This window comes from Rhinopithecus bieti, unplaced genomic scaffold (assembly GCF_001698545.2).
Source record: "Rhinopithecus bieti isolate Rb0 unplaced genomic scaffold, ASM169854v2 scaffold_12155, whole genome shotgun sequence".
NCBI classification, from domain to species: Eukaryota; Metazoa; Chordata; class Mammalia; order Primates; family Cercopithecidae; genus Rhinopithecus; species Rhinopithecus bieti.
This window is the reverse complement of record NW_016807423.1, coordinates 4,236,390-4,259,598: the sequence shown is the minus strand read 5'-3', so window position 1 is coordinate 4,259,598 and position 23,209 is coordinate 4,236,390. Positions and strand designations below refer to the sequence as shown.

The 23,209-nt window shown below is 52.3% G+C and overlaps 1 protein-coding gene across 1 annotated transcript in view; it reads right to left on the bottom strand.

The window, feature by feature from the left end:
* SLC2A1 (solute carrier family 2 member 1) overlaps positions 1 to 23,209 on the bottom strand; it is a 30,646-nt gene that overhangs the window by 3,373 nt on the left and 4,064 nt on the right. Inside the window, exons 2-6 of the mRNA XM_017881958.1 lie at positions 13,728 to 13,823; positions 1,544 to 1,704; positions 1,124 to 1,364; positions 363 to 525; positions 83 to 270 (exon numbers count right to left, since the gene is read on the bottom strand). Of these exons, the coding sequence (XP_017737447.1) occupies positions 83 to 270; positions 363 to 525; positions 1,124 to 1,364; positions 1,544 to 1,704; positions 13,728 to 13,823 (849 nt within the window). The remainder of the gene's footprint in view (positions 1 to 82; positions 271 to 362; positions 526 to 1,123; positions 1,365 to 1,543; positions 1,705 to 13,727; positions 13,824 to 23,209) is intronic.

Here is a 23,209-nt window from a genome sequence, read left to right as displayed (position 1 = left end):
TTCAAGTTTGGGGCTTGTTCACCGTGCACACTTGACCAGAGGGCTTGGCTGGGGCACAGGAAGGGTGGGTGGGGGCACTCACAGCATTGATGCCCGACAGCTGCTGGGACAGCTGCAGCACCACAGCAATGAGGATGGGCTGGCGGTAGGCAGGGGAGCGGAACAGCTCCAGGATGGTGACCTTCTTCTCCCGCATCATCTGCCGACTCTCTTCCTTCATCTCCTGCAGGTCATGGGTCACGTCAGCCGTCCCGCGCAGCTTCTTCAGTACTGGAGGGACCAGAGGGAAGGTGGGGGTGGCTCAGAGTGGGAAGAAGGCCAGGGCTCAGGGAGTGGGGAGGAGGGCAGGGCCCGGCCCGTACCACTCTTGGCCCGGTTCTCCTCATTGCGGTTGATGAGCAGGAAGCGGGGGCTCTCGGGGCAGAAGGGCAGCACGATGCACTGCAGCAGGGCCGGGACGAAGATGATGCTCAGCAGCAGGGGCCACAGGTCCTCGTTGCCCATGATGGAGTCCAGGCCAAACACCTGGGGGAAGCAGGGGCCGTGAGCCTCTGCCCTGACGCCCACTTCCCACCCCGTCCTGCCAGAGTGGCCTTCCCTACTTTGTGTCAGCTGCAGCTTCACAGAAGAGCCCCAGTTCTAGAGGCTCTGCCACTAGCATGAGGCTCAACCTCTCTGAACCCTCCGTTTCCTCATCGGTCACGTGGGGAAAGGAGGACCTACCCCACAGTGTTGCTGGGAGGACAAATGCCAAGGCCACAGAGGTATCCAGCACAGAGAATGGGGGCTGCTACTCTGCCACAGGAGGGTTTTGGGGACAGGGAAGGGGAAGCCTCCTGGAGAGAGGGTACACTGAGCATAATGGCCTAAGGCATGCTGGGGGAAGGCGGGCCCTGTGTTTGGCAGCCTAGAGTGAGAAGAAAGGGATTGAGAAGAGTCAAGTCATCTTGCTCCAACTGGGAGGCCATGGTGCTGTGTTCTCTGGACCTGTGTACCATAGCTGTCCTCTGCAGGGCTGTGGGGGCTGGGTGGAAGAGAAACTGCCCTGCTGGGCACAGATCTAAGAGCCACTGAAGCTGTGGGCAGGGGCTGTGCCAGGCAGGTAGATCCTGCCCCAGCTTACCTGGGCGATGAGGATGCCAACGACAATGCCCAGCTGGTGCAGGGTGCCCAGGGCCCCACGAAGGGCTGTGGGTGACACCTCACCCACATACATGGGCACGAAGCCTGTGGTCAGGCCGCAGTACACACCGATGATGAAGCGGCCCAGGATCAGCATCTCAAAGGACTTGCCCAGTTTCGAGAAACCCATGAGCACGGCAGACACAAAGGCCAGCAGGTTCATCATCAGCATTGAATTCCGCCTGGGGGTGGGGTCACAGGTCAGGCCGGTGCCCACATTCCTTGGGCTCCCAGGAGCTGGGTCATAGGTAATACCCTAGAACAGACAGCGAAGTCTCCCCCACCTCCCACCCCATCTGGGACTCCCTGGGCAGGAGGGCATGGGCCCTCCAAGGGCAGTGCCAGGACCTCTCCTACTTACCGGCCAAAGCGGTTAACGAAAAGGCCCACAGAGAAGGAGCCAATCATGCCCCCAACGGAGAAGATGGCCACCGAGAGGGACCAGAGTGTGGTGAGCGTGGTGGGCAGGATGCGCTCCCCATAGCGGTGGATCCATGTCTGGTTGTAGAACTCCTCAATCACCTGCAGGGAGAGATGCAGCCTGGGTGGGCAAGCTCCGGGCCAGGACCCAGTCTTCCTTTTCCTTTCCCCTTGCACCCCTCCCTAAGAGAGGGCCGGGCCCTGGCTCTGCCACAGATTCACTCCATGTTCTTGAGCCAAGTCCCTCTATTTTTGTGGGCCTTATTTTCCCCAGGCAAGAAACAAGGGGTTGGAGTCCATCTGAGAGCCCTGCCAACTCTCCCGCTTCCCCTAACGTGTGGTTTCCAGGGCCCTGTGGCTTCACAGGCTCAGTGTGACTTGCTGGGATGATGGCAAGTGACCAATGGTGGAAGTTCAGGCATAGAACAGAGAGGTACAAGGCCAGGTGTGGTGGCTCACGCCTGTAATCCCAGCGCTTTGGGAGATCAAGGCAAGCAGATCACGGGAGGTCAGGAATTTGAGATCATCCTGACCAACATGGTGAAACCCTGTCTCTACTAAAAGTAAAAAAAAATTAGCTGGACATGGTGGTGCAAGCATGTAATCCCAGCTGTGCGGGAGGGTGAGGCAGGAGATTGCTTGAACCCAGGACGTGGAGGTTACAGTGAGCCAAGACCGCACCACTGCACTCCAGCCTGGGTGACAGAGTGAGACTCTATGTCTCAAAAAAAAAAAAAAAAAAAAAAAGAGGTACAGAAGGAAAAGGGCCTTCCTACTTGCCCCTTTTATCCTCACCATGTCTCAAAGCCCCAAGGGCCCATCTCCTGCCACCGGGCCCTCTCCCCAACCCCTTGCTGGGGAGGAAGCAGGGCTTGACAGACAGGTTCCGCCATCCAGGAAGTACAGACTCCCTGACCGCACTGGGCCTGGTGTGACAAACTCACACATGTCACCTTTCAGATGTGCTTGAAAGACTCACACTGTGGCTTTCTGTTCCCCAGGCCTAGCTCCCTTGTGTCTGGCCTGCGAGCACCCCCTTGAAGGACCCACGCATGGCCTCCTCCCCTCTCCCAAGGGCCCAGCTAGGAGGTATGGGGAAAGGCTCCACACAAGGAAGCAGTTCCAGGAACTGGAAACGCCTGTCCTAGGACAGACCTGCCTACCAGCCCTGCCCCAACCCTGGCCAGCTCCCAGGGATGTGTACTGCCTGAGTACACTCACCACACTCTCCGTGCCACAGGACTGGCCAGACCCACCCAGCCACACGTATAGCAGAGTGCAGGCCTAGTTACCCAGAAATGGCTTCTTGTGCACGTATATCATCACACACACATAACCATGCTCATAGAATCTGAATATTCTTGCTTCAGCCAGTCACAAACTCACAGGCCCCTCATCCCCTACCACTTACAGCTCAAACTCAATTCCATTTGAACCCAACCCATCCCAACACCCCTCCATGTGTGTGCAAGCTCATACACACACAGCGGTATGCAGCCTCCATCACTGCTGTTGGTCCTCCCTATTCCTTCCAACCCACTGAGGTCTAGCAAAAGAGGAAGGTGTGGGCGGGCACACTTGCCAAACGGGGACCTGCAGTCCCAGAAATGCCCACCGAATATGCTGGGCCTGCCTCCTGGTGCCTTCCTTCCCATTGCTGTGGGTCCTCAGCCTCTAGTCATCTCTTTCCCTGCCCTGTCACAACCTGTCCCAAGTCTGGAGGCATCTGATGGAGGCCAGGCTCCAACGGGCGAGGACAGTTGGTAGGGCAGAGGCAAGCCCTAAGGATCTGCTTGTCCATTCCAAGGATGCCAGGCAGGGCAGTGGACAGAAACCTGAACTCTGAATCTGGACACAACTAAATTCAGGTACTAGCTCCACCCCTTATTTCCAGTGTGACCATGAGCAAGTTATTTCATCTTTGAGTTTCCATGGCCCCATTTCTAAAGTGCAGACATTAGCAGTAGCTGCTTCACAGTGCTGCAGGGAATCCGTGACACAGCGCTCTCCAGTGCTTGGTGTCATCATCCCTAAAATCACCCCACTGCACACTGGTGGCCTGAAGGCTGTGCAGACCACTAACAGAGTCTCCCCAAGCCTTCAACCTGTAACTCAAAATCGGGGCTCTTGCCTGGTATCAATCCAATCTCCCTACCTACCACACCTTTGCGCTATATACCATTTCCCACTCCTCTATGCCTTTGAGATGCTACCACTCCTGCCTGGAAGGTACCCCTGGCCTTACTGCTGAAACCTTTCGAGATCCAGGTTTCCCTGACTCCGGGAGTTTGTCTTCCCTGAGGAAGACACTTGATTCACACCATGGTCTGTCCCAGAGCCAATGCTAGGGATACCTGGTGAGTAAATGGAGGAATTGATGAACTAAAGATGTTTGGCTCTCCTCTTAGAACCCCTTGATTCCGCTGGGGGCAGAGAGAAGGTAGATATTGAGAAAAAAACAGAGCAACAAAACACAAAGTGTTCTTCTATGGACGAAACTAACCCCAGAGGAGGACTGGTCGGGAACGGTAATGCCCCGTTTATCAGGCTCCACCAAGAACAGGCTGTTCTGGATGAGGGTGGATATGGGAACTGTCCAGATAAATGGCACTTGCTCTTTTGAGGGTCCAACCTTTCCTGACCCATTATGGGGTGAAAATTTGATGAGATTTCACTTTGCTCTCCTGAGCAACCAGATCTACAAGCAGGGCTGCAGGGCAATGGTGTCTGCCCTTGGGGCTCTCTGCAGGGGCAAAGAGAGGTGTTTGCCCCTGTGCAGACTGGCTCCTGATGGCGAAATTTCTGCATTCCGTAGTTCTAAGGTATTCCCCCACTCCTCTGTGGTTCAGAGGCTTGTCTTGTACAACTCTACACACCCCTTTTGAAATTTGCCAAGAAGTCAGCAAATGGAATTTGTTTGAATTGTATACAAAGAAAGAGTAAATAGGTGCTAAGTAAGGCCTGAAACTACCTAAATAAACTTGAAGATCTGTTGAGATGTTGGGGCAACTGATAAGAGAGGTGTATAAGTGAGGTGTGACCAGAGCTCCACCCTGAGTTATGTCTCCTGCCTGTGGTCACACAGTCAGAGGGACCCAACCTTGTCCAGGGCTGGCTCCTGGACGCTGCCTAGCTGCTCTGTTACTCAGACCACTTTATGGGGTGGAGGAAGGGTGAGCAGCCAGCTCTCTGCATGTTAACCTTGGCCTAGACTCATCCTCTTCAGCCCACAGTAGCACTTCCTGGCCAAGCTAAGGCTGGGGAGTGGGTTTCTGCCTCTTGGTGCCTGAGATTTCTGGGAAGAAGCCATGCCTGGTTTTCCATTCCTACTGCTGGTTCCGGTGCTCTGTGCCCTCTCCTCCTTGGGGATTCATATGGGGTTCCATGCTGACTCTTGGTTCAAGAAAGGCAGGGGATGCTAGAGAATGAGAAGAACCCTACATAGGGAAAAGCTCTGAGGTCACATCCTCCCTAGAAGTGTCTGGGTGCACCTCAGGAAAGAAGAGTCTACTTATGCCCTGACAGGATCCCACAGGCCCAATCCCGTGGGATCCCAGCAGCCTCCGCAGCCCTGGGTCATGTGTGAGGTGAGACCTGGCACGTGCCTGTTCTGAACGCTCCTACCTCACATGTCCATCCCAAGCTTAGGAGTTAGACACTTGATGCTGCCACCACCCCACATCCACCAATCACCAGGTCCTCTCGATTCTGCCTCCGAGTCTGTCCTACTTCTCTACCCAGGCAGCCTGCCCTGGGTCTCATCTGGATTCTGCTCCTGACTCTTCCTATCCACCAAAGTCAGACTTCATTTCCCACAGCGAACCACCCCTCAGAATGCAGTCGGTGTCCCGCACACCAAATGTGCCAGGCTCAGCCATTCACCCGCTTCTCTGCTCCCTTCCCAGCCCAGTCTCTTCACCCAGCTGTGGGGTCTGGGTGGCGGCAAGCGTGTTGAGGGAGGAGCGGTTCTGGTCAGTTCCCAGGGGGACTGCCATGGCGTCGGCCAGCCGAGAGCTGAGGGGCTACTAAAGATCTCTGTCCAGGTGCCTCACTGAACCTAGAGGACACCCACCATGGAGACCACCCTAGAGAAGCAGGTTGACTCTGGGCAGCTGAGATCCTTTGGACCAGATGACTTCTGGTACACGAAGCTATTCCTCATCCAGTGGCTTTCCTGGGGTGAGGGGGAGGCCTGCACACGCCTAAGGACACCCTGGGAATCCCCATACCACCTCCTGCCAGTCTAGGCAACTGTGGGTGAGACCACATGTCTGCCTGTCTACCAAGGAACTTCTCACTTCCCCTTTGTAGAGCGGCATGAGGCGGCGAACACTGCCTGGCACATGGCTAAGCTGTTACTGTTGTCACTGTTGCTCTCTCAAGAAGAGAAGTCACCACCTTCAGAGGAGCCTTAGGGACAAAGTTTTCCATTATGAAATTGCTGGAAATCATTACCCTAAGAATGTAAGAGTAAGGAGGAACCTGAAGGAACTAGGGGCCTGCCTCGGGGAGTAAAGCTAGTCTCCAGGCCCTGCTCAGCTGCTCCTGGCAGAGGAACCCAGCAGGTCTGTAGCCCCAGAGGGCAGAGGCGCCAGGGCCAGACTCCAGCTTCGGGGAAGGAAGAGCTTTATAGACTTCAGGGTATGAGGCTGCCCACCTTACAGGTGGTGAGTTCCCTGTAAGTAGGGAGCATGCAAGTCAAAGTGCTCCAGAGCCGGACTGGCAAACATTTTATGTAAAAGGCTAGCTAGAATCCATTAGGCAGGGTCTGTGAGCCACATATGGCCTCTGTCACTCATTCTTTTTTTCTCAACCTTGTAAAAATGTAAAAACCATTGTTAGCTCATGGGGTGTACAAAAACAGGCTGCTGGCTGGATGTGGCCCTCCTGCCAACCCTTGATCTAGGATTCTACACCACTGCCAGGAGGGGTATGTGTTTTGGAACCTCTGGCTGGTCTCACCATCCTTGCTGCTAGACATTCCTCTACCCCAGGAGGACTAGGTCGGCTAGGTCATCCCCAGCAGGGATCCCTGGGCCAGGTTGAAGCTCCATCTCAACCCTCCCTGTGCTCTACTGGATGCTATTGTGGGGAAAAAGGGGCTAACTGCCAGCCAAGCTTTCAGCGCCAGTTACAAGGAGGAAAGGGCCAGCTTCTCCAGCTTAGCCTCTCAGCCTGGCCTTCACCCCTGTTCCCTGCCTGCCTGTCTTCCAGCTGGGGCAGGCCCCGCATTGCCCCTCCCCCAAGCTCTCAGCCCAGGGCCTTCATCTCCACAGCAACTCTCAGCCACACCCCAGGGTCAGCTGGGAGATTGGAGCCAGATGTTCCAGGTGGGGCTGGACAGATAACCCTCCCCACTGGGTCCCCTGGGGCCTCATTTTGGGGCCTGAGGGAAGAGGCCCAGGTTGGGGCTACAGCTGAGCCCCAACCCCCCTGCAGAGGGCTGGACCACCCAGGCTGCTTCCCTGGAAGAGCCCTGACATGGCTAGCCTCCAAACCAAGGCCAGGCCTGCCAGCAGACAGAGAAATCATCCCACCGCGGCAGCCATACCCGAAGCCCTTCTAAGCTCTTGCAATAAAGTGACTCCTCTACCCCAACTATGACTCACGAGGCACACGCGGTGACTCCCTCATATGACACCTCACATCTTTGCTTGGGCCTAATCACCTTTCAGGGCATGCACAGATACTCCTCTGGAAAGCCTTCCTCCTGAGAACCACCCCTCCCTCTCCACTGCAACTGGTTCTCAAACAGAGGCGGCTTTGGCATCCCATAGGACATCTGCCAATGCCCAGAGACATTTTTGGTTGTCACACTGGCTACTGGCATCCAGAGGGTAGAAGCCAAGGATGCTGATAAACATCCTCCAACGCACGGGACAGGCCTCTACAACACCAGCAGAAACATCACAGTGCCAGGCTGAGAAACCCGGCTCTAAGGGCGAAGCACCCTCTCCCTCTCCCTTCCCTGCTTCCACTGTGCTTGTTTACATTTCCATCATTGCCTTTAGACGGCTAACTGTAAGGTACCATCATGGAGATGGTCTGATGCATCCGTGTCGCTGGTGCCCAGCACGGCGCTGGAGGTGGAGAGTTGACACTAAATAACCAGCAAGCCATGAATCTAACTGAAGGGCTCGAGGGGTGATGTGATATGACAGGATGTGATGGTGTAAGAGATTGAGCAACTGTGTGTGGGAAACTTGAGACGCTGGGACATGACTGAGCTTGACTCAGCTCCGAAGTGAGAGCACACACGGCCACCTGGGTGGCAGTTGTAGGTGAGTGAAAGGGTGTTTAGGTGCCCATCTTCCACAATGGTCAAGGAAACAGACTAGGGCCAGACTCCCTGGAGTTACATCACAGCTTTGCCACTTATTAGCTGTGTGTCCTTGCTTTCATTGCTTAACATCTCTGTGCCCCAGTTTCTTATAAAGCAGGGAAAATTACGGTGTCTGCCTAATGGGGTTATTTTGAGGAACAACTGAATTACTATTTCTGGAGTATGTATAACAATGCCTGGATTGTATAACAATCTGTAACAATGTATAACAAGCCTTAAGTAAGCAGTAAGGGTTTATGGTAGTGGTGATGGGTGAAGGGGAGAGGGGACCAGAACTCTTTGGATATAGGAGAGAGAAGGAGAGGCTGCCCGGAGCGCGAAGCCCAGCTCAGCCTGACAGGACACAGGGCTTGGGTTGGGAGGCGGGTGTTGCCTCCAGCTCTTTCACTCACCAAGCTGGGTCATCTTGGGCAGACCTCACCTCCTCTGCAGACCAGGTTCCTCCTTTGTCAAACAAGGAGTGTTGTTTGTCAAACAATGAGGCCTTTTCTGGACCAAACTCTCTGGATTCTGAGGATGCCTTATTCTCAGACATGCCTGACACTGTCCCTTGGGCCAGGACTTCATGGTTTCTCAGTGGCTGTTAGTCTACTGGCACTCGGTTATTTCTACTGGCAGCTCAGTCATTTGGGGAGGGGAAAGGCAGTGCTCCTATGAGCCCAGTATGATGGTCAGGATTCTCTGTTCATTTAGCTGCTCCCCCTGTGTCTGGGCTCACCTCTTCCACCTCTGTCCTCCTCCTCCAGGAGGGGATGCATGGCAGGAATTTCCTGTCATCACTCACAGCAGGGCAGGGCCAGTGCGCAGGGCTGGGGAAGCGCGAGGCCTGGAGCCCACCTCTAGCTTAGCCCCTCACTCTCCAGATACCTCATCTGGCTTCAGTTCCCTCATTTAGAAGAGGGGAAGATAATGTCAGCCCCGCCTGCCTTGTAGAGTTGCTGTGAGGCGGTAATTTATGGGGAGGTGCTTTGTAAACATGTAAGAAAGTAGGATTAATTAACCACTTCCAGGAGGAAGCCCTTTGGGGCCTGTTTTATGGAAGAGAACAAGTTTCTGGCATCCTCACCATTCGTGGGGCAAAGTCTCTTTTCAAGAGTAGGCAAACCATGGCCAACCCAATGCTGTTTCCTAAGACAGGTTCTTCTAAACAGACAAGGGAAGTTGGTGTGCCCAGTGTAGGCAGTTAGCGATTCCTCATCAGCAGAACATTTCACATCCCTGCACCTCTGCAGAAGCCACTCCCACTGCCCAGACACCTGCCCTTCCTGCCCCATGGCGTCAACTCACCCTTCAAGGTCGAGCATAGCTGCCAAGTCCTCCGTGAAGCCCTTTTTTTTAAATCTCCCCTGTCTCCCCAGCCCCAGCATTAGTTGCCCCCATTTGCTCTCACAGCACCTTGAAGCCCTCTGTTAGTGACACTCTGGCTTTCTCCAAGGGGTCTCTCCCATGGTTGTGGAGACAGGGCCTGACTCAGACTGTGTCTCAGGCAGCTCCCTGAGGGCCAGCCTGTGCCTGCTGTGTTCACAGCTATATTTCTCCCTCCTCACTGTCTAGGACAGCACCTGGCACAGCGTGGATGCTCAGGAAGTCCTGGCTGTATGAAAGGGTTGGCCGGATGGAATCTGTGCCGCCCTAGGGCAGGCCTTCAGCCCTACCCGGGTACAGGAGTCGCTCTGCCCTGTTACTACACGTGGGCTCTGAGCCTCACTTTCACTTCTTCCCCTTGGGTCCTTCTATCCTCTCTTCACATGTTACATGTATCACTTCTAATCTGTCTCCGGGTTGGAAAAACTGCAGCCAGCCTTGTGAGAAGTGTTTGTAAAGTGCAAAAGTCAACAGACCGATGCCTGGGTGCTTGTCCAAGAAACACCGCTAGATTTCAGCGTTCTCGGTTCTGGCCACTCACATCTCCAGTTTTGGTCTGCTGGGGCTGGTTCCTGAAGTGACCTTTGGACAGGTGCCCATACATGGTCCTATGAATGCAGTTTACAGCCTCACCTGGGCCCTCTGAGCTGCTGACCAGCCCTGTGATGCCCTGGTCAGAGGTTCTGCCCATATTCCATGACAGTTATTATAACCTCTCGCTTATTTCTGATTAGACAGGAGGCCCCGGGGATCACAGAAGTCCATCTCAGATTTGTCTATATCTTTGGAAGTCTCTCAGTCCCTGGCTGGTCATGGTGGCTCACACCTGTAATCCCAGCACTTTGGGAGGCCAAGGCAGGTGGATCACCTGAGGTCAGGAGTCTGAGACAGCCTCACCAACCTGGTGAAACCCCATCTCTACTAAAAACACAAAAATTAGCTGGGCATGGTGGTATGCACCTGTACCAGTAGCCCAGCTACTCAGGAGGCTGAGGCAGGAGAATCACTTGAACCCAGGAAGTGGAGGTTGCAGTGAGCCAAGATCATGCCACTGCACTCTGGTCTGGGCAACAGAGAAAGACTCTATCTCAAAAAAAAAAACAAAAAAAAAACAGTACCTCTGTCCCTCCTGGCCAAAGGCAGCCCCTCCCTTCTGCTCCGACACCACCTCCCTCCTGGAAGACCTCCGCCCTCACTTCCTTATCTTCACCCTCTCCTCTGCTGATTCCTTCCAACATGTTTTAAAATGACCTTCATTAAAATACATAAATACATACATACATACATACATACATACATACCTAAATTCCTAGCCATACCATCATTCCAAACCTCCTCAACTCTTTTCTCCCTTTCCCACCAACTCTTTTGGAAGTGCTGTCTCCACCCTTTCTTATCTGCCTCTCACTCTTCACCCAATCGTAGTGAGGCTTCTACCTGTGCTGTGCCACCCAGTCAGCCCAAATGGCCACAAGGCCACCATCGCCTCTTCTGCATTCAGCAATGTGGAGAGGCTTGCTGAGTTCAACCCCTGGGGTACCTGATGGCATTCCTCCACTCCATTCATCCACTCACTATCCACCAGTGTCTATTACTATGACAGGCACCATTCTAGGCACTAAGGACATGGCCGTGGACAAATCAGACAAATACCCTGGCCCTTCGACAGCTTACATTCTCCCTCTGTGTTTGGAGGGTATCCTCTCCTGGTTTTAGAGATACCAGCTCTTGTTCTTCTACTTAGGGTCCTTTTCTAGCAATGGGTTGTTCTCTGGGGCCTTGATCTTTTTACTTTTAATTTTTACTGATTTAATTATAAAATTGAGATGAGGTCTTGATGTGTTGCTCAGGCTGGTCTTGAACTCCTGGGCTCAAGTGATCCACCCACCTCAGCCTCCCAAAGTGCTGGGATTACAGCGTGAGCCACCATGCCTGCCTTAATCTTCATTTCTCTTTTTATTCCACAGTCTCCCTAGAAGATCTTCCTCCACTGTGTGGATACCAGTGACTAACTCTCAACTTTTCTCCAGCCTGGGTCTAAGAAACAGACCCACACATGCAAGGTGCCTCCTGTACATCTCCAGCTGTGTCACCCACGTCTCCATTCCTGCACATCTCACGGCCACCTCTCAGCTCCTGGCACACCTGCTCCTTCTTCAAACCACTCCTTCTTCAAACCACACATCACCAGATACCTAGAAACCATTTTTAAGCCCTTCTCTGTTGCCCTCGCACGGAATTGATGACCAAATCCTGTCCATTCTTCCTCTGAGGGTTTGCTTTTATGTCACTAGTGCAACGGCAACTTTCTTGATGGTTTCCCGTCTCTAGTCTCACATTCTTAGGTCTACCCCTCCATACCAGAGGCCTGAGTCATTTCCGTACAATGCAAGTCTGATCACGTCTGCCCTGGGCAGAGGGTTCCTATTGTCTTCATCCTGAAGTCTATGCTCCCTAGCTGCCCCTCCCCCATCCCCCGCCGCCCCTTCTGACTGTGCCCTGTGCCGTGCCATACTCACAGGGCCCTTTGTGGTCTGGCTCTTGCCTACCTTGTTGACCTCCCCAACCTTCCCCCTCCTCCTGTTCACTCTATGACACATTAAACTACTCATGCTTTACTGAATGCCAGGCTTTCTCTCTTCTGGGCATTTTACTTTGCAGGGCCCCTGCTCACCCCAACCCTGTTCTGTTTCTGGAAAACACCTTCTCTGTCCTGACCTTAGAGTCCTAGTCCTGTCATTAACTCACTATGAGATCACAGTCAAGACATCACTCAATCCAGTACTGTCAACCTTGGCTGCACAGTTGAATTGGTGGGGAAGCTTCTAATTGAATGCCGAAACAGCATCCCAGACCAATTAAATCAGAATCTGGGGGTGTCCTGGAAACTCCAGTGTGCAGCCAAGTGGAGAGCTCAGCCTCCCTCTGTTTCTTCCCAGCCTGTCTTACAGACTTTCCATTTGTAAGGATTCCCAAAGGAAGCCAGTTCTGAAGCACACACTTCGGCAAGAGCTGTCAAGAGCACTTAGCAAATGCAGGGCTTGGGGCTGGTCCAAGCATGGGCCCACGGTCGCCATGCCCGGCAAACTTGGAAAAGTCCTGTCACCTCGGCTGCAGCTGAGCATGACTCAGCAGGCCAAGCCTTCCTGGTGATTTGCTCCTCGGCAATGGGCATGGCCCATAGCCCACAGTGCCTATTTGGAAAAAAGCCCAGCTAACTCCAGACACTACCTGGTTCCCCCAAACAGGCCCCTGATCTTTGGGAGTCACCACACTCACTTTCTAGCCTCATCCGTCTGGACAAGAAATGTGGTCCTGACGTGAGGACTGCCCACTTATTTGGTCCTCTCTGAGAAGGTACAGATTTTTAAACTGGCAAGGCAGCTGGTTAGGAAGACAGCCTGCGGCCATGGAAATAAAGAGCTTGGCTTCTGACTCCAACATTCAGTAGCTTTGTGACCTTGGGCCTGTCGGTCATTTCATCTGCCTGGACCTCAGTTTCTGGGTCTATAAAATGGAAATCACCACCCAATCTCATAAACACAAGCAAAATGCCTGGTACAGAGGAAGGGCTCAGTTAGTTTCCTTTCCTGTCCCTACCCCCTACCCCTCTTTTCTTCTTCTCTCCTCCTTAATGCAAGTAGGCTGGGCTGGAGGAGATGATCTAGGTCCCTTCCCATCCTGACATTCAAGTAAACAAGTGAGGACAGATCTAGGATGCATGGCAGGGAGGAGGAAGCCAGCACAGACCTTCACCCCCTGCGGCTCCCTAGGGCAAGACGCCATTTCTGCTTTGACTGGCACAGGGCCTTCAGGGAGGACGCAGTTTCAACCTACAATTGGATGCCTTAAAAGGAAGTGCACTGCCTGTGGATGGGTATGAGTGCAGGCTCAAGGACCACCTGGCAGGCAGGTGATGGATACCAGCTGTCTCTGACTAGCTGGGTGATATTGGGCAGCTTTCCTCTCTCTGGCCATTTCCCACACCTGCAGGCTGGGCATGGTGCCTGTTGCCTACAGTGCTGCAGTGAGCATCAAGTGAGACAAGCCCATGAAAACCCTCTGCAGCCCCAGAATGCCATGGAAATGCAGCATGATTGTATCGAGCTTTGCTGAGTTTATTATATCATCCAACATATTATTATACGACTGAGTTGGGTGGAGGGTTGGTCAAGAGGCCCTATAAAAGACCCCAGGATTCTGTGGGACCTGAGATTCTAGAATTCTGCCACCCTAAGATTCCAAAGCAAGAGACGAGTCTCTGACATTGTCAGGGCCAGAAAATTGGCTGGAGAGGCAGACAGTGCGTTGATGTAAATGACTCTAATTCAGGTGCTGGTGGTGTGAGACTGTGGGCATGTGTGATGTGCAACAGAGCAGGCTGGTGTCCATAAGCCAACGATGGTATCGTACTCACCTTCTGGGGGGCATTGATGACTCCAGTGTTGTAGCCAAACTGCAGGGAGCCAAGCACTGCTCCTCCCACGGCCAGCATGAGGCGACCCGTCAGCTTCTGCAGAGAAACAAACCACACTGTTATAGGCGTGTCTGGGCCCGGGTTACTACAGGGCAGGGCCTGGACTGGCAGGTTCCTGTGTTCAAGTATCTTGCCTGACTCCTGGCACCACACCAGTCTTTCTCCCAGGAAACTTGGCCTATTCCCGACCTCAGGTGCCCAAACCAGCCTAGCTGACTTCAAGACACTGGGCTTGCCGACCATTTCCTGGGGAGAGAGGGGAAGTATGGTCTTCTCTCTCTGTAGCCAGGTCTCAGAGAGGGAGAGGCTTCAGATTCGTGGGGGTCTCATTTCTCTGGTGAAGCCATGCCTGGGGTCTGGTGGTTCTAGACTCTCTAACTGGGAGGCCCAGGAACCAGCCCTCCTATGCAAGGGGGCCCAAATTACTTGGTAGGAGTAGCACAGATATAGGAGAAACAACCTAGATTTGGAGCTTAAGGCGCTGGCTTCTGATTCCAGCCCATCGGCCTGTTTGCTCTGTGAATTCCAGCTAAGTCCCCCTTGCACCACTTCTCCCCTGTCCTCTATTTGATGGTCAGCAAAATGGCAACAGCTTCATTTGTCACATTGGAGATGTGATCCCACCTTGCCCTGACCTTCCTGCTATTCACAGGGCAGGAAACTGAGCCCTGAGAGGGTGAGGCAAGTTCCAGATCACTCAGGAGTCTGCGGCAGAGAGCTCAGGGCTCCGGACTCCCTACCCAGTGCTCCTGACGGCAACAATCCCCAAACCATAAGGCTCATAAGGTTATTTGGACATAGATGACATGCTAGGCAGGAATGCACTTTGGAAAAGTGCACAAGGTGAGTAAGAGTGTTGGGCCAAGGTGTTTCCAGTGGGCACAGGGCTAGGAGAGAAAAAGGGCAGTTTGCTTCTATCCACTGGAAGCCGAGGACATGATGCAGCAGGAAGGGCAGAGGCCAGCAGGTGAAGAGCCCTGCTTAGCCACAGGTGACTGAGAGGCCAGTGGGATGTCCGACTTGCTGGAGAAAAGTACTCTTTTCAGCTATAAAAATGAGGAAGTCAGCAAATGTGACATTAGGCAGGCCTTTAACTGATTGTGGGAGAACAGGGCTGCAGGAGGCACACCAAAGAAATGACTGGCATTCACTACGCACACCACACCAGACTGGGCACTGGAAGTGAGTGGAGCCGGCCACGGCCTGCCTGTGGGTTTCTGGGCCTTGGTTTCCACAGAACCCAGAAGCAGCGTTTACTTCAAGATCATCACAGATAGCCCTGGGCATAGCTGTTATCAGGCACATTCCCAGTATGGTCTTTTCATTCTCTGGAAGCTGTGAGTCAGGGCAAGGATTGCAAAAGCCAAGGCTCTCACATCAGAGGCTGCGAAAGAGGAAGAAGGCTTTGGTCCAGGAGGAGCGTACAGCTCAGAGCCCCCTCTGTGTGTGCGTTGTATCCTTCCTTCCCATTAGTCTGACCCCTTAGCCTGCCTCTGGACATTTATTCCACATGCTGGGGCCTCCCTCATACCACAGGGACTCCATTCTCTCTAAGTTCTCTGCATTGCCCAACTGGAAAGACAGCCCCCTCCCCCAGTATGTCCTGGCACTGCCCCCAGAGTCTCCCTCTCTCAAGTCTCTGGGGAGCCTTCAGGCCCAGAGCTGTTGTTCTGAGTGGGTAGTGAGCAGCTGACAAACTTCTGGGGGATCCCAGTGACACACCAGGTCAAGTCTAACTCATAGGGTGGACGCTGGGATTAAATCAGAGGCTGTGGCAAGGCACTAAGCATCACCAGGAGGGTTCACTAAACAGCGACTGCTAGGCCCGTCACATGCTGGGCTTTCTGCCTGTGGAATTACCTGCATTTGGCTTATGGGATGCAAAGTATATACTGTATTTTTCTGGAACACATCTATTTAAAAGAATGCACAAGAGGCTGGGCGCGGTGGCTCACACCCGTAATCCCAGCTTGAGGCCAGGAGTTCGAGATCAGCCTGGCCAACATGGCAAAACCCTGTCTCTACTAAAAATACAAAAATTAGCTGGGCATGGTGGTGCGTGCCTGTAGTCCCAACTACTTGGGAGGCTGAGGGACAGGAATCACTTTGTCTGGGAGATGAAGTGAGCTAAGATGGCACCACTGCACTGCACTCCAGCCTGGGCGACAGAGCAGACTCTGTCTAAAAAAACAATGTACAAGAAAGGTGACATTCTAACCCGGGGGGGCTGGGTGACTGGGGACAGGGTGAAAGGGAGATTTCATTTTATAGCCTTTGGCACTTTTTTGAATTCTGAATGGTGTGAATGGAATCACCTATTCAAAATAATTTTTACAAGCCCTATGATTTCATACTACTTAGAACAAAGCAATTTAAATAAAAACATTAAGTGGAAAATAATACAAATGATCCATGGATCATTTGTATTATTTTATGTTGGCAGAGCATGAGTGAATGACACTGGCCGTGTAAGGCAAGTGCTATTATCACAGGCCCTGTTTTACTGGGGTCTGCATCTGATGTTCCAGGGGTCTGGAGCCTCTGAAGTCATCCCTGGGGCCCCACTGAGCAGTTCCTCAATTTTAGCCTCTGGCAATGGGGGCTGCTGGGGTCCATGGACATACCCCTCTGCTGGACCTTGTCATCGGCAGGTCGAGGTCAAACTCCACTTTAGAAAACCTGCCTACCTACACCCTGGATCATATCCACATCCACCCAGGCAGCTGCAGTACTAGGACTCACTAAAATACCAGTGACCTATGCTCCAGGTCTCATGCTAAGTGAGGCTGGGGCCCCGGATGAAACTGGACCCAGTCCTGACACCAAGGAAGGGCTTCCCAGTCCAGTGGGGTGGGGACAGTGGGGAGGCAGATGAAGATGAGTGGCTAGTGTGGTCTTGGCTTCAACAGGAGGCTGGTATGAGGCACTGTGAGAACCCTGGAGGGAAAGATTTCCAGTTTTGCCTGGGTACAAAAAAAGATGAGTTCCCAGGAGGTGACACTGGAGCTGGGCCGTGAAGGACACACAGAGAGTCTGCCAAGTGGGAAAGCAGTGGCAAGGCTACATTCCAGGTGGACAGAACAGTATGTGCAGGGGGAAGAAATGGGGACCGATCGGTCAGATTAAGAAACAGGGTGCTCAGTGTGGCTCAGTGTTAGGTGTAGGGGGAGGGACATGGCCCCTGCTCCTCAGTAGGCACACGATGACACTGCAACCAATCTCAGATTCATGCTCCCCTCCTGCTGCGCCTACCGTAGCCAGCTTGATCACTGCTGGTCTTGGAAGCTGACCCACGTTTAAATGCAGCAAGCTGCCTCCTTTCACCTTGGAGTGGGATACAAGGTAGCCCTGCTTTGGGCCTTGGTTTCCTCACCTAGAAAATGGAGACGAAAGTTCCTTCCTTAAAGCGTTGCTGTTAAGTTTTCTATCAGTATCCATCATGAAGCCTGGCAGAATTCCCTCCACAAGTGTTTGCTGGATCAAGGAAGAAGAGCAAGCTACCCTTGACCGGGAACCGCAGCACCATCTGCCCCCACCAGCCAGTGGCTGGAACTGGAACATGGTAATGAAGTCCATTCACTCAATGTGTATTTATTCTGGTGTCAAGCTGATGAACAGTTGGTGATGACTTAGAGAAGGGTACTAGCCCCAGAGAGTTTGTGATTTTCTTGTGGGAGCCTTTTTTTACCGGTGGGGAGCAATGTACAGCCCAGAATCTGGGATCCCCAGCAACCCATCATCACTCCCTGGGGATAAGACTACTTTCTAGAACATTCCATTCTCTTCCAGGCCTTTGCTCTTGCTATGTCCTCTACAGTCTCTACTTATTACCTATCTGCCACTCAGTTTGGGAACTCCTTAAGAATAGAACCAGGGTCAGGACGCAGTGACTCACGCCTGTAATCCCAGCACTTTGGGAGGCCAACATGGGCGGATCACTCGACCTCAGTAGAACTGAGAGGAGAGAGCTGGTGCATTTATCAGCAGCACCAGCGAGCTGAGGCACCCTGCCAGGGGCTGCTCAGACATTCTGATTTAACCACCATGAACAAGCTTTTGGGGAGAGATTGCTCCCTTTTCACAGATGAGAAATGAGAGGGAGGGAAAAGCGCAGAACCAGGGGGCTCTAGGCTTCAGAGAAGCTTCCAATTGGGGGTCTCTGATGCCAAATTCTGTGCCTTTCCTGCTCAGGTCCTCCCCTTGTTTCCAGGTACTGGTCTCTGAAGGAAACAAGGTTTCTACCTGGTGCTTTCTATGTAGGTCAAATTCCATAACAGCAGCTCTCTGAGCCTTGCCCACTCTGAGCCGAGACAGCACGGGCACAAGCTCAGAAAACTTTGGGCCACTTTGCTGCATTTGCTGTAAGCCAAAGTTGGCAAAGTATGGCAGCTAAGAATGAGTTTTACATTTTTAAGTGGCTGGAGAAAAAAAAAAGATAACGACTAATATTTTGTGATATGTAAGAATTATATTAAATTCACATTTCAGTGACCATAAATAAAATTTTATTGGAACACAGCCATACTCATTTGTCTTCGGCTGCTTTTGTACTGCAACAGCAAAGCTGAGTGGCAGGCTGAGAACTACATGTCCCACAAAGCTGACAATATTTACGCTATATCTGGCCCTTTAGAAAAAAGTTGATCAGCCTCTCATTTGAGCCCCAAGTCCCCTGACCTGCCCAGCACTCTCAAAGCCTTCCAGGCAAAACCACATCCTCCCTAAATAACCGAAAAGGTATGCATCCTATAATGGAATGTTAAATGTAAATGATTGGCTTCTTGGCCATGTGCGGGCATGGGGTCAGGATCTGGACCCTGGGGAAACTGACATTCCTGAGAAGATACACATTTGGTGGTTAGATGGGCAATAATTCAAGTAAGAGAACACTAATTTGGTGGGCACATGCAAAGTTCACTGTCACTCTCAGCAGACACATTTAACTCCCAGCTCCTCCACTTGTGTGACCTTAAAAAAGTCCTTTCCTGGTTGGGCACAGTGGCTCATGCCTGTAATCCCAGCACTTTGGGAGGCCGAGGTGGGCGGATCACCTGAGGTCAGGAGTTCAAGATCAGCCTGACCAACATGGTGAAACCCTGTCTCTACTAAAAACACGAAAAATTAGCCGGGCATGAGGGGTGTGCGCCTGTAGTCCCAGCTACTCAGGAGGCTGAGGCAGCAGAATCACTTGAACCCGGGAGGCGGAGGCTGCAGTGAACCGAGATCGCGCCATTGCACTCCAGCTTGGGCAACAAGAGTGAAACGCCGTCTCAAAAAAAAAAAAAAAAAAAAAAGTCTTTTCCTCTAAGCTTCAGTTAGTTCTCCATAAGAGAGGATTTTCTATGAATAAATGATATTGCCAAGAAAAGATTATGCCCGAATACATGCTCCCAATACTCTTCTAGTCAATGGAAATTCAGTGGTAAAACTATACTAAATCCCTGCCTATGGAACTTGATAGTTTAGTTGAAGGCTAGGGCAGAAAATAAATACATGTAATACATCAGGTGGCGAGTGGTATGAAGAAGGTGATGGGGGTGCTATTTCTTAATCATAGTGGGACATGCCTGGAATGAAATATTATGCAGCTGTTGGAAAGAATGAAAACACATCTGTGTTTCACATAACACATCTATCTTATGAAGAGTACCAGGGTAGATTGTTCAGGGGGAAAAAAAAGCAATAAGTTGTACATATTGTGTAAGGAACAGGGAGTTGGTGAACTTGTATAGTAGCACTTGGTTGTATGTGCAGAGAGAAACACTGCCAATATTTACCTCTAAGGGTTGGGTTGGTGAACAGAATGGGTTGCAAAGAACTATGTAGAAAGTGTGATCCAACTACACAAATGTTGTATTTATAGGCATGTATCTACACATGCACAAAGAGAAGTCTTTAGGGTAAACACCAAACTGTCAAAACTAGAAGACATTCTTTCATGTATTATGCTTCTCTGTAGTTGGCTCTATAACTTCTGAAATTTTTTTTTAATCCAATTTTTTTTCCAGTCACATCCAAGAACTTTATTGGACACAGCTTGGATGCCAGGACCTGGCAGGCCCCACACACTGCCCACTAGGCCCTGGACTGTCTAGGGCTGGAGCGAGCATAGTTCATCCAAGGAAGTGTCAGACCACATGGTAACTCCACAATGCAACACTGTGGTTAGAGACTTTGTATAGCTGGGAGATGGAGGGCTGCCCCACAGATGTATGAACAGGTCCAATCATCCATAAATAAACCTACAGTGGAGAGGAAAGTGACACTGGAATTCATCCTTAGACACAGAGCACCCTAGATGGGTGGTGGCATCCTCACTGGTCAGGGGGCCAGGATGGGTGACGAGGGGGCCCAGATGTCCACAGCATGGAGCAGGCAGGGGCAAGGATGGGGTCAACAGATGATGGGCATTTGCACTAGGACACTGCATTCACAAGACCAACTACTTGTATGTCAAGGGACATGTGTGTCAGGGACATGTGTGTCAGGCTGTTCATTCTAGAACGAGGAGGGGTGATCTTTATATTGTATTCTGTTGCTGGTGGGCTCAAAGGTTACTTTGTGGAGAGAATGAGGGCAATGAGACCATACAGTGAAGATGAGGTCAGGATCAGGCCCACAGATAGCCCGGGCTTCTGGGCAGCACTGCATCCCCCACAGTGCTGATGGCACAGCTGGCTGCCAGGCCACTCAGGCCCACACTCAGGCTAGCGCTTGGCTGGAGGAGATTCCCGCATAGGCTGATGCAGTCAATGAGCGAGTTGGGAATAAGGACTTCCACCACCAGGTTGTAGATGGTGATGATGCCAGCCATGACCGCTGGGACACTGGACTTCATGATCAGCTCCAGCCACATAAGGGCCAGGGCCACAGTGCAGTGCCACTCTAGGCTGTGCCACAGACAGCACGCAGGGCTGTGGGATGGAGGCAAGGCGAGCCCAGAGCCGACTCTGTTTACCTGGGGCCAGAATCCTCTGGGAATAGCTTCTGCACAGCTGTGAGGGCCACACCCAAGTTATCACACGCAGCAGGGAGCCGAAGGCGGCACACAGCTAGGGGAAGGAAGTCCTCAAGAAGAACTGCCATCGCTGGGTGCTCAAGGATCCCAGGGGAGTTGTTTGTTTCTTTCCTCGAACTGGGCTCCCCAGCCCAAGAGAGTCCACCTCTTCCTCCAGCAGAGGCGCTTATGGCTAGCTGGCCTGTCTGGGCTCCCACTGTGCTATGAAACCCTATCTGTGCTGCTCAGCACTCCCTAAGCCTACTGCACAGACCACATGCTCCCCTGGAGCCTCAGTGCCACTGACCCAGACAGCTAGGTCTCATCCCCAGTACAGCTGAGGACACAAGCTCCAGCAAGAAGTGTGGCTGGCCTAAGGTCAAATGGTAGAGCTGTTTCTGATGCAGCCCTTTCCTCCCCACTCCCAAATGCCAGGGCAGGGGGAGATATAGGCAGACTTCCTGTCCAGCAGAGGCCTCAGTAGCCAAAAGCTCCATCAGCTGAGGCCTGGCAAGAGCTCTCTCCCATTCCAGGGTGCACAGGCCCCAGGGAGGCAAGTCAGTGTGGTCACAAAGAGAGGAGATGATGCCTTCTTTCTGCCCAGGTTGAAGGCCTGGGAGCCCTGCTGAGTTACTGCAAAACCCTAATGTTTATGCATCAGCTACTGCCAGGCCTGGTGGCTGGAAGACAGAGTCTCAGGCTCCTGTGGAGGGAGGTAACAATTGGAGGCTTGTTTGGGTGGCCAGGGCTGGGCCTGCAGGCCTGGACACAGCCTCCCTGAGTCCATGAGTCTGGTCAGGAGGCCTCCTAGCCTCCGCCATCATGGGGATGTCGGTTACCAGACTGAGTGAGCGGCTTTATCACCTCTATGCCCAGGAGTGAGGTGGGGGAAGGGGTGAGGTTTCAGGCCCCAAGCCAATACTGCACACTTTCCTCTTTGTTCCAGGCCTCCCCAGCTCTGCCAGTCTTGGGGAAGCGGGGAGCTGGATGCCTGTACCCTTGGTACTGGAGCAGAGCTCTGGGCCGACACCTCGTGACCAGGAGGCACTGGGCAAAGCTGAGCTCCTTGAAGTCACAAGCTGATTACAGGGGATTTGAGGCTGGTCCAGCTCTGGGGCAAATAGGGTCGAATCCCTGGATGGCTCGGTACTAGACAAGGATCATCTTGGGGCTGTTTACATCATTCGTACACCCAGACTGGCCATACAAAGGGTCTTTCCACTTCAAATAGCCACTGCCCTAATTTAGGGCATGGGGCCAGTCTCACCACATCCACCGGGGGTAGCCAAGTCTCTGTTTATTGAGAAGGAAACCAAGGCTCCAAGGAAAGCCACTTCTTCAAGGTCAGAGTTTAGTGGTAACACCTAGTGTTTCGTTTCCATTTACAGTATAGTTTCAGTTGTCAAGTTACGTCTAATCCAACTTTCAGGCTCCTATGGCACGCAGAAAGAACATGGGCAAGTCCTGTGTCTGGGGATTCCTGCTCATTTGGGGGTGGGTGGAGGATGGCACAGACAGGCGTGTGGAGAAGAAAGCATCTTTTAAGAAAAACACAGCTAGGCCAGGCGCGGTGGCTCATACCTATAATCCTAGCACTTTGGGAGGCCGAGGTGGGTGGATCACCTGAGATCTGGAGTTCGAGACCAGTTTGACCAACATGGAGAAACCCCATGTCTACCAAAAAAAATTACAAAAAAATTAGCCGGCATGGTGGCACATGCCTGTAATCCCAGCCACTCGGGAGGCTGAGGCAGGAGAATCACTAGAACCTGGCAGGCGAAGATTGTGGTGAGCCGAGATCGTGCCATTGCACTCCAGCCTGGGCAACAAGAGCGAAACTCAGTCTCAAAAAACAAAAAAACAAAAAACAAACAAAACAAAACAAAACAAAACAAAAAAACCCACAGCTCCGTAGAACGCCTGAAATCTTTTGTGATAGCCTTATCTCAGACAAATCTCTTCCCTTCTCTGGACTCAGTTTCCCCATTTGTCAAATGGAGGGCTGGGCCATGGCTGGAAGGCCCCTCCTGCTCTGGGTTCCTTCCACCCTCTAATGTCATCCCGGAAAGGCTGGCAGCATGTCTTGGGGTGGGAGGCTCAGTGTGTGATCTTTGCAAAGTCATTTTTTATTGGACCATGAGGTCATTGTAACTTGTATCACAGGGCAGTTGTGAGGACCCTAGGAGTTACTGGACATGAATGTCCCTTTCAAACTATCCCAAGGGTGACCCAAATTCAGAAAGGCAGGCAGGCAGCCTAAGGCAAAAAGGCAAAGCAAAGAAGCCCAAAGCAGCGCAGGGCACTCACATGAGCGGACCCTCCCTGGCCTGGCACTCTCACCCATGTGCCATCCCTACTCACTTCCTGACAAGCCCCTATTAGGAAGAATGGGTTAGTGGGAGCTTTAATGATTTCCCTGACTTAA